Here is an 11026-nt window from a genome sequence, read left to right as displayed (position 1 = left end):
TAGAAGGCGGTTAGATGTGCCATTTTTGTTTTTTTGAGCACCAGCCCCTTTAGTGGCCTCTGCACGGCCCTAGGAGGTCCGGCAGGGGATTTCTCAGGTGTTCTGTCAGATAATCATACCTGTCAGAATAGCAAACATGTCCTCTGTCCGTGACTCGGCACTGAGCTAGCTGCTAACATTAGCACTCTGAGGACAACCAGGCTAGGGCATAAAAATAATATATTTTATCTTGCATATGAATGCTTGGCTTTCTAAGTAACTAGGGTTGCCACCTTTCAGAAATTAAAATAAGGGACGCCCACCATGACGCGGGGGACTCTCAGGGGACGTCCACTGCAGTGATGGACATTATTTTATGGCGGTGTTTTTTGTTTTTAAAAAGTGATCCATAGAGCAACCGTTCATGCATAGTCGGTCAGAGTACCCCAAAACTGTGCTCCAATCAGAGCAGCATACCTTAAAAACACATTTAATTAAGCAAGTGTAAAAAGTATTTGGTGAACTACTCAAGTACTGAGTAACTGATCATAACACCTGATTTAGCCTGTCTGTCTGCGTTACCCAGAAAGCAGTTGGGCACAATATCGCAACACCGACGCCGTGAGTGAAACAATGACTGGGGCAGCCGACTATATGAAGTACTCGGAGATCATTTCTTTATTATTACACATCCACATTTGTAGAATACAGAACAAAATGCGTCCCATACCGTATTAAATGTGGGGACGCTACATTTAACAGTCAAATACGGGACGATTCCATATTCTAAGGGACGGGTGGCAACCTTAATTGTTAGTTTCTCCCCCTCCTGCTTTTAGCTGTAGATTGTTGATCCACTTTTCTCCTCTTTTATCGGTAGGTTTTTTTAAATTAACTCCCTTGTGACCAACTACCTTAGAAACACGAAAATAACGTTCATCTTTCTCTCTGTTAGAGCGGTTGGAGCAACCGTAAAGGACTGAGACTTTAGGCTTTTGGATTCTGGATCAACTGAAATAAATGGGCTGCATTTACTTCCTGCCCTCCGTCTGCATTGGGTGGTGTCAGTGCTACGTCATCTGAAACCCAGCAATAAAACATTTCCTGGTTTGATTCGTACGGAGCTTTATTTCATTTCATTTTTCAGTTGGTTAAACATGTTGAGTCCTTTCTGCTGCAGCTGGATGAGCCAGACTCGTTTTTCCTGTTTTTGTTTACAGATCATGCAGCATGACGCTAAACATCTGAGGATTCTGCAGCGCAAATGGCTCTGATGCTGCAGCGAAAAGACCTGGTGCTGCAGAGCAAAGACCTGGTGCTGCAGAGCAAAGACCTGGTGCTGCAGAGCAAAGACCTGGTGCTGCAGAGCAAAGACCTGGTGCTGCAGAGCAAAGACCTGGTGCTCCATGTTGAAAAAGAGGAAAACTCTCTTCACTGTGACTCGATCAAAGATCGGCTCAGATCAACTTCTGGAGTGACTGAACTCCATTGCAGGATTAGCATCTAATAGCATTCAGCTTCTATGCACCATAAATCTGGAACAAACTTCTAGAAAACTGCAAAACAGCTGAAACACAGAGATCCTTTAAATCAAGGCTAAGCTGGTGAGAGCTGCTTCCGATTAATAATCACCGGAACATTGATTTCCATAATGTAATGTTTGTTTTTAGGACTGGCAAAATAATCAATAAATCAATAACGGAATGATAAATTAAAATCAGCTCAATAATTTCCATTTGTTGTTTTTCTCTTTCTGCCAAAAACTGGATGATAAAAGTCTTCAGTCTGCTGCTTTGGCCTAAATAAACCTTCATAATTCGTTTTATTTATTTTGGATATTAAAATGTCTTCCAGTTCCAGTTTAAATGTTCATTAGAATTTAATGTTTAAAAGTTAAATAAACTTGATCGATTGATCGATTGCAGCTTTCCTCGACCCTTTCTGAAGTTTTGTTCCAGTGTTGGCCGTCAGTAGAGATTAATTTATGAACACGCTGTATTAATGTTAGGATAATCTCCGCAGTCAGACGTTTCCCTGAACGGTTCCTCAACACAAACACAGCATCTGCTGGGAGCATCACGGCTCTGGGATCCTGACCATGTTTTTATATGAGTCAGGCGTCAAAACAGAAACTCCTGTTGGCTCAACAAGCCGTCAGCCGTTACCGTGACGATTCTGATCACATGTGGGTTATATGGTTCCAACAGACAGCGGATCACAGCCAGTCTGGGTGCGTTCACACTGCAGCCTGAAGTGACCCAATTCCGATTTTCTTTGACGTAATGCGACCTGTGTCTGATCTTTTCATGGCAGTGTGAACAGCACAGGTCGGATTCTTTTTCGAATGTGACCCATATCCGATACGTATCCGATTAAAATGCGACCTAACGTCCAGGTCGCCTTCATCCGAACTGAAAGTCACTGATTCCCAACAAATCTCACTATTCTGTGTCCTGATAAGCGCAAGTGGGAAGAAAAACAACAACTTTGATGGACTATAATGAGGATTAAGTTGTTAATATGCTGCTCCGGCTGGACAACAACTTCAAATGTGTAAGCGAAGCTCCACCGTTAGCCTCCATGTTTACTTCCGCAAACACTGAGCACTTCTTCTTTTTATAGCGGTTGGCAGAACACTGAGAACGCTGACGCTATGGCGCCCTCTACTGCGCATGCGGGACACTTTCAGGTCGTTTGTCTGTTCACACTGCAGAACGCATACAGGTCGCAATTACCGTCAGTGTGAACGGCCCAGCAAAAAAATCGGAATTGCCAAAAAATCAGAATTGGGTCACTTCAGGCTGCAGTGTGAACGCACCCTCTGAGATGGAATAACATTTATCCACTTTATGAAACACAAAGACGACACATGCAAGAAATTTGAACATAAAAGTTGGTGCAAACACATAAAATATGAAGTGGAGGAAGAAGATGAAATATTTAAACTGCCAGATAGAATTTTAGCAAATTATTAACTTTAAATATTTAAAAATAACACATTTTTCTGGGACATTAGTCCTCTAATCCTGTTATTTGTAACCGTCTTTATGTGTGTCTGAATGTCCAGGTCAGAGTTCATCACTACAGCCAGAATTTTTTCCTGATTTTTTCCACATATATTTCACCAACACATTAAAACTTTTTAACGTGAGGATAACTCACTGATGTTCCTGGAATCTGAAAACGATCCGTTCTCTTTCCATTCAGATGATTTAGCCAAACAGATTCAGATGTTTCTACATCTGAAGCTGATTCTGTGGCCTGACAGTTCGCCCTGCTGCCATCTGTCTGTCTTCCTGTTTCCTGTCTGTCAGCCGCTGAAGTCACCAGATGTTAGTTTGACACAAATCAACAGGCTCAACATTCAGAGCCTCTCAGAGTCAGAAGGCAGGAAGAACCTCTCCACTCAGAAACTTCTTAAAAACATGCTGAAGACGCCCACCTCCAATGAAACCCAGTTTATGACGTCTGCCCCAATACATCTTACTGGTCCCGACCCAGTAAAGGGTTCTGGTTCTCTTACCTGCTCAGGTGAGACGCGGGTCGGTGAAATGTGTCAACAGTAGAAACTCCGAGTTTCATGTGAAGGGTGGAGGCTCCAACTTTACAAGGTGAGACCCCAAGCTCCGCCCACTGCAACTCCTCCGGACTGCGTCAGGTTAGCCACGCCCCTAACCCTCTCTCCGCAGTGCTGCATTCAATGCTACAAAAAACTCAACAACTTTCCAGTGACTTACTGAGTTCAGTTGGTGACATTTGCAATAGATTTGAATGTAAAAGTTGGTGCAAACACCAAGAACATGACCTGACATCAAGTGGAGGAAGAAGATGTAATATTTCCACTGCCAGATAGGATTTTAGCACATTTGTAGTTTTAATCATATTTACAGAAATTATTTAAAAATCAAGTCAAGTATCTCAGTCTTGTTAAATCTATGGATATTTAGGAGTTCGACTACTTCATTAAATGCATAAAATAAATAAATATATTTTCCAAATTAACCATGTAATAGAGAAATAATTTATATGTATGTTGAGACATCTATTACTTTAATGCTATTGAATTGTTTTTATTTAAAGGATGACAAGTCTATGTCGAAAATAAATAAACAGTAAAACAAAGATCTGGAAAGTAAATAAGGAATATAAATAAAAGAAATGTTAATGGATGAAATATTTGAAATTAAATATTTCCGCATGAAAATTAAAAATACAATACATGAAACTAACACAGTATGTAAAATAAATTATACAAATTCTTTGTATACAGAAAATAAATAAGAAATATAAAAAAATAAAACATAAATCAAGGAAATATTTAAAATGTTTCTGCGTTAAAATTAAAAATATGATAAACAAACACATGTAAAAACAGTTTATAATGTAAAAATATTTGCATAATTTATGGCATCAGAACAATGTGTAGGTTCGGATTGCTGGAGTTTTTACTCCCCTCTACTGGACGGAACTGAACACTGCATGTCCTTATATGGTCACCAAGTGACATCCAGAGGGCCCCGCCTTCTCCCGCTGGCTGTGACCGGGGAAAGCTTGAGGGAATCAGGATGCAGTCAGCTCAAAGAGTCGGTCCGACAGCAAAACTCGGACTGAACGGTCCACCTTGGAGATCATGATAGGAACCTCGGGCTTCAGGTGAACCGGGCCGACATGGACTAAGCGGAGCGGACAGCGAGTCCCGGTCCAGTCCAGGGTGAGTGTCCGGAGGTCGGAGGCTTTGGAGCAACTTTGAGAGGAGGAGCAGCGGAAACTTGTTAGCTCCGCTGCTAACTCCGCGCAGCCTGGAGGTTAACTTCAAAACAACTGAGACCGAGAGGAGGATAACCGGTTCTGGTCCGGGAGGTTCGGAGGTTTGGGTCAGTTAGCGGAGCTTAACACAAAGTTCTGGTTAGTGATCAATAAATGCTCCTTTAACACTTTAAATATGTTTACGTTAAGTTATTGGTGATCGATAACTACCTGTTAGTCATCACAATGATGCCTTCACGGACATTCGGTGCTTTTAACTTCTCATTTCTGGACAGTTTTAGCTGAAAAATAATTTCCTTATTGCAAGACTACAAGCTTTTACACGTTTTAATGTCAAACATTTAACAATAAAACCAACTAATTTTGACGTAGTTTGTTTTCATTTAACCTAATTGGCATAGAAAACACGGTGTAAGATACAGATTAAACACTCAATTTATTTTTATTTACTTGTTTTATTGACTTTTGATTCAAACAGGTGAGTAAGAACAAATTATTATTTACAGTGACGACCTGGTGGGGAAGGAAGGACAATAATTTGAGTTATTTATTTTAAAAAATGTGGGTTCATTTTTCAGTGTCATATTTTCACCATGTTCATTCATTCATTTGTAAATAAAATATAAATATAAAGCTTAAACTAAATATTCAGTTAGCAAGCAAACTAGATACTGAAGTATTTAATTAGCAAGCAGAATATTTAGTTTCTAACTAAATATTAGGTTTTCAAGGTAACTAGCTCCAAGATAAATATTTACTTAACTTAAATAGTGTGAAATTATGACATTTATGAATGAATGAAAAAAATGGAGAATTTTTTTTTCTCTTTTGACTAAATAACACAGATTATTATTGTTAGTTTTTGACTGTGTAACTTTACAAATGGCGACTTTCAAACTTATCTAACATTTCATTAATAATCTCCCTATTATTGATGTGTTACATTTCAGTATTTTAAGCTGTAGGATTAAAATATTGACGTAGAAGCAGAAACACCTGAACCAGAAAGTTTGGAGACATTTTTCTGTCAACAGGAGAGAACAACGCTGAAAACTAACAGGAAGGCTGGCGATTCTTCATCTCATCAGGAGCTCTCTTTCCTACTAACATGTTTTTTTTCTTGTCAGTTTCTTTCATGCGTCATTTATTTATAAATTCAATTTAAAAAGTTTTAAATTAAATACTGAATATTTAGTTAGCAAGCTAAATATTTAGCTCCAAACTAAGTATTTAATTAGCCAGCTGAAGGTCCCACCAGTAAACACCTCAGTTTGGACTTTGATGTATAAACGTGGATAATCTTTTACTTCCTGTTGTATTCCGCAGATCCTGGAGGAGTTTTATTTCTTTGAAAAACTATTTATTGTTCAGAATCAGAACCAGCAGGTCAGAGCTAAAGGAAAACTGTGAAAGTGAACATCAGACTGGAGCTAAAGATGGCATCATCCAGTCTGATTGGCCTGTGTTTGGGTCTGAAATGCAGAGTTGATGGTCAGCAGCTCCTGTTTTATCAGCTGCTTCAGTCCTGATTCGCGCTGCAGCCATTGGGGAGGAAATGATCTGGAGGAAGTCTGCAGGCCGCCGCCTCCTGCAGGCCGGCTTCACGGATCTCTGCATTATTAATCAGTGACATGATTTCCATTTGGAGGAGCTGCTGGTCCTGTAACTGGAGCCAGGTCGGCCGGCAGCCATCGCTGCTGCGGCTTGCAGTTTCTGCAGAGCTGCAATGGAAACAAACCGTTTCCCTGCGACCTTCAACCTGGAAATAAATTATCTGAACTCAGTTCAACCTCAGATAAACTGAATGAGGAACATTCTTTTACCAAAACCTCTTTAAAAACTCAGGATGTGTTCAGGATAGCAGCAATCACACTGAGAGCTGCTGTTCTTCTGACTTCCTGTGGAGGGCGCTCTCAGGGTAACTAGTTACTAGATAACCTGGCTAACTATTTAGCTGCCTAACTACATATTTAGTTAGCAAGCTGACTATTTAGTTAGCAGTAGTTGGCTAAATAGTCAGAAGCTAAATATTTAACTTGCTAACTGAATATTTAGCTTGAAGCTGTCTCCATCCAATTGTTGTGCAAATCTTAAGCTAGCTTTTAAAATGTTGCAAAAAGGAAAATGAAGAAAATGTGAATTTTGCGCATGAACCAGAGAGGCTTGTACCTCTGGTAAGGCACAGACCCAACTTTGGATGGGAAAGTTCGCTTTGCCAGACCTAAAATCCTAAAAACTGCTGTTCTGAATTCCACCAGCAGGTTTTAAGGTCAAAACGTGCATAAAATAAAACTATATCACCAATTTATCGCTCTCGCAATATCGCTGCCTTGACTGCAGTGTTAGCTTAGCTTAGCCTAACTCTGTACTTACTTAAGGCTAATCATGTGAGGAATATGCTTGGTGTACTTAATGTGCTATAATACTTTTTGCAATCGCAGTTTCTATAAAAAGAATTCTATGTAAAGAATTTGGAGAAATTTTATCATATAAAGATGGAATTCAAACAGAGACAGAGCGATTTCAAATGTAAAAAGTTTGTCATAAAGTTTAGGAGATTCTGGGACCTAAAAGTTCATCAGTGACATTTTAGGTCAAAGGTCAGACCTAAGATGTTGCTGTAAACTGATGGGTCAAACTTCTGGTTCCTGCCAGGCGGCGTCATGGCGGCACGGTTTCTGGACCGCCTGAAGCGCTCTCTGTTCAAGACCGGCCCGGGCGCCGACCCGGACCAGGAGGACGGCGGCCCGGAGGGCGAGGGGCGGGGCTTCAGCGAGGAGCGGTGGGAGGCGGAGCTGGAGGAGGAGGAGTGTGTGACGGAGCGTCTCCGGGGAACGCTGTGCTTCGACGACGGAGAGCTTGGCGGCGAGGACGGCAGCGAGGCGATGGACAGCGACTCGGACTTCCTGGGCGAGTCGCTGGAGGACGGACTGAGCAGCACAGGTCGCCGACACGTCGGGCCGTTTTCTGAGAACCGACGGTCCTGGTTGGATTAGGCGGCGGTCCGAGCGTCTCATTTCCTGTCTGTTGTTTCTCACAGACGCCAGTCCGGTGGGCGTGTGCCCCGGCGGCCCCGCCCCCTCCGCCCTGCTGACCCGGCAGCTCCAGGACGGCTGGCGGACCCTCCGCGGACTCGGCGGGTCGAGTCCTGGCCACGGCGTGAGGCGGCCGGCAGACGGGCTGCTGTTTGAGGTGACCGACGCCAGCGTGGTTCAGGACGGCGCCGCCAAGTACGTGGTGAGTTCTTCCTCTGAGCACCGACCCGACCCGATGCATCACACAACATATCGCCACCCCGACCCGACTGAGCCGGTACTGTCCTGCAGCTCTACGCCATCCATGTCATCCAGTCCGGAGGCAGCGACAAGATGCCTGCTGTCATCACCCGCCGCTACTCCGACTTCCAGCGGCTTCACGCCACTCTGAGGCGTAACTACGGCAACCAGATGGAGCGCGTCTCGTTCCCCCGTAAGGCGCCGCATCGTCCTGCTGCAGGAAGCGGTTCGGGTTTGAGCTCTGACGTCTCTTAACGTTCGCAGGAAAGAAGCTGCGCAGGAACTTCACGGCGGAAACCATCGCTAAGCGGAGCCGGGCGTTTGAGCAGTACCTCTCTCACCTGTGTTCGCTGCCCGTCCTGCGGGGGGCGCCGAGTGTGCGGCAGTTCTTCTACCTGAGCGACCTGCAGGCCGGCCAGCTACTCATCAGGTGAGAACGCTGCTTCAGCTCCCATGATGCACCACTGCTTGGAACAACAGACTTTATCTGAGGAAAACACACAGTAAGAATACTGCAGGCTGCTTAATTTGACAAATTAAATAAAAATATTGTCAATAAGATGTTGCCATCTTTATCCTGCAATGCATCTTGGGTAGATGATATATGCTAGGTGCTGTGAAGCTAGCACCGTCCAGCCAGAACAGGAATTTCTACGTATCAAGTATCGTTCAGGTGTTAGCTCCTGCTAATGGTGTTAGCTAGTCTGGGGTCTTTAAATAAAACCAATGTTTTATTTATAGAATATTAGTAACCTGGGCAAATAAAACCTGACGGCCTCCGTAGGTGAAAATATGACAAAGATAAACAGTTTTGTCATAAATGTGATTTCTTTAACAGTTTTAGGTTCATAAGAAAATCCAGTATATTGATGCCAACATGTTCAGCTAGCGGTGGACTCCTTAAAGCTCACAGCAGCTGAGAACTACTCATGATGAACCTGCAGGAAAATTCAAGCAATAAAATTAATCTGGGCGAAACTAAATCAGAATCTGGATCCTGGTTCTCCAGGTTTTTCCAGACTTTTCCAGGTTTTTCAGGTTAACTATCTGCTTTTCTTCTTGTTCAGAGCCGAACGTTTCCAGGAGGCTTTAGGTCCGCTACTCAACGCCAAGAGACTCCAACACAAGCTGGGCTGGGCCAGTTACCATGACGATGAGACACAGGCCCCGCCTCCAGCCTCCTCCCATTGGTTCTTCACCCAGGTGGGGCTGGCTTGTTGTTTCCAGGAGGTGGAGCAGTTGGAGGAGGCTCTGGAGCACTGCGACCTCGCCCTACGCATGCTCCTGCCCCCTGAGCCGCAGGACAAGCCCCTCCCTCTGCAGGACAAGCTCCTCCCCTTACATCCGGACGCGGCGCTGCAGTCTTTGGCGCTGCCGCTGCTGCAGGTGGTGATCCGTCTGTCGTGGCAAACAGGAAGAGACAAGCAGCGGTGGGAGGAGCATCTGCAGCAGCTGGAGGGGGCGGGGCCAGATGACCATGTGACCATCAGGGACTTCCTGGTCAAACACAAACTGCAGGAGAGCGACGGCGATAGCTGAGGCGGCGCACAGCAGGAAGCAGAGACTCCTGAACTTTATTTTGCACATCAAGTAGAAAAAGCAATAAAGTGGGAACAGTTTTTGGTTTTGGATGGAAATGAAATGTGATCTGAGTCGCCGCCCTGATTTAGACCCAACATGGAGGACGGTTTGACTGCTGCTGACAGAAGCAACGCCGCAGTTTCTTCTTCTGGGAAACGACCTGAAACCTCAGCGTTTCACTTCAGCTTTCAGTCAGACCACCTGACTCTGATCTGACTGAAAACAGTTCAATGGCTGCTGGGCGACGGCGGCGGCGCCCCCTGTAGGATCCCCAGCCTTCAGGCAGATGCCTGGCTGCAGTTGCCACGGAGACCCCGAATGATGACTGGATGTTAGACAGAAATAGACGTGAGGATTGATTTGCATCAGCAGCTAATATGACAATCTGACGGCTGATTGGTGAACAAAGGATTAAAGGAGGGAGAAAGTTCACAGCATCATTCATTCATATGAATGAATTTAAATGTTTACTCCATAAATCATAACACAGCAGTATTATGACTCCATAAGGCGGAACCACATCCATAAAGCTCCGTATTTCAGTGGCACATTTTTAATCAAAAACATGTTAAAGTATCAGAAAAGTTTTCAAAATAGATATAACTATAGTTACTGAAGCAACAGTCCGCATTGCCGGCAGTAAGTCGGGCTCGTTTCCGGTGAGAGTTGGACTCCGCCAAGGCTGCCCTTTGTCACCAATTCTGTTCATTACTTTCATGGACAGAATCTCTGACCAGCCGAGGTGTTGAGGGGATCCGTTTTGGTGGCCTTAGGATCGCATCTCTGCTTTTTGGGGATGTTGTGGTCCTATTGGCTTCATCAGGTCGTGATCTGCAGCTCTCGCTGTGGAGCGGTTCACGGCTGAGTGTGAAGCAGCCGGGATGAGGCTCAGTGCCTCCAAATCCAAGGCCATGGTCTTGAGCTGGAAAAGGGTAGACTGCCTTCTCCGGGTCAGGGGGGTCATCCTGCCCCAAGTGGAGGAGTTTAAGTATCTGGGGATCTTGTTCACGAATGAAGGAAGAAAGGAGCGGGAGATCGACAGGCGGATTGGCGCAGCGTCTGCCGTGAAGCGGGCGCTGTACCGGTCCGTCGTGGTGAAGAGAGAGCTGAGTCAAAAAGCAAAGCTCTCGATTTACTGGTTGATCTACGTTCCCACCCTCATCTATGGTCATGAGCTTTGGGTCATGACCGAAAGAACGAGATCACGGATACAAGCGACCGAAATGCATTTCCTCCGCAGGGTGGCTGGGCTCTCCCTTAGAGATAGGGTGAGAAGCTCGGTCATCCGGGAGGGATTCAGACTAGAGCCACTGCTCCTCCACGTCGAGAGGAGCCAGTTGAGGTGGCTCGGGCATCTGGTCAGGATGCCTCCTGGACGCCTCCCTGGTGAGGTGTTCCGGGCACTTACCCCGGGAAGAGGCCCT

The 11026-nt window shown here is 44.7% G+C and overlaps 1 protein-coding gene across 1 annotated transcript; it reads left to right on the top strand.

Annotated features, from left to right (window-relative positions):
- Nucleotides 1-4363: 4363 nt before the first annotated feature.
- snx21 (sorting nexin family member 21) lies at nt 4364-10087 on the top strand. Its single transcript, XM_015022971.1, has 6 exons — nt 4364-4690; nt 7402-7689; nt 7787-7983; nt 8073-8214; nt 8286-8451; nt 9089-10087. Exons 2-6 carry the CDS (start codon nt 7410-7412, stop codon nt 9558-9560), a joined length of 1257 nt encoding a protein of 418 aa, XP_014878457.1. The 5' UTR covers nt 4364-4690; nt 7402-7409; the 3' UTR covers nt 9561-10087.
- Nucleotides 10088-11026: the final 939 nt, after the last annotated feature.

This window comes from Poecilia latipinna, unplaced genomic scaffold (assembly GCF_001443285.1).
Source record: "Poecilia latipinna isolate Pla-1442-1.1 unplaced genomic scaffold, P_latipinna-1.0 Scaffold3155, whole genome shotgun sequence".
NCBI classification, from domain to species: Eukaryota; Metazoa; Chordata; class Actinopteri; order Cyprinodontiformes; family Poeciliidae; genus Poecilia; species Poecilia latipinna.
The sequence above is the reverse complement of the archived record's forward strand: the minus strand, read 5'-3'. Positions and strand labels throughout refer to the sequence as shown.

Bases quoted from the DNA above. Each gene is read 5' to 3' on its own strand.
- snx21 (XM_015022971.1), top strand. From the start codon at position 7,410: ATGGCGGCACGGTTTCTGGACCGCCTGAAGCGCTCTCTGTTCAAGACC. The intron at 7,690-7,786 runs GTCGCCGACACG...TGTTTCTCACAG, and splicing joins GGACGGACTGAGCAGCACAG to ACGCCAGTCCGGTGGGCGTG. The intron at 8,215-8,285 runs GTAAGGCGCCGC...TAACGTTCGCAG, and splicing joins GGAGCGCGTCTCGTTCCCCC to GAAAGAAGCTGCGCAGGAAC.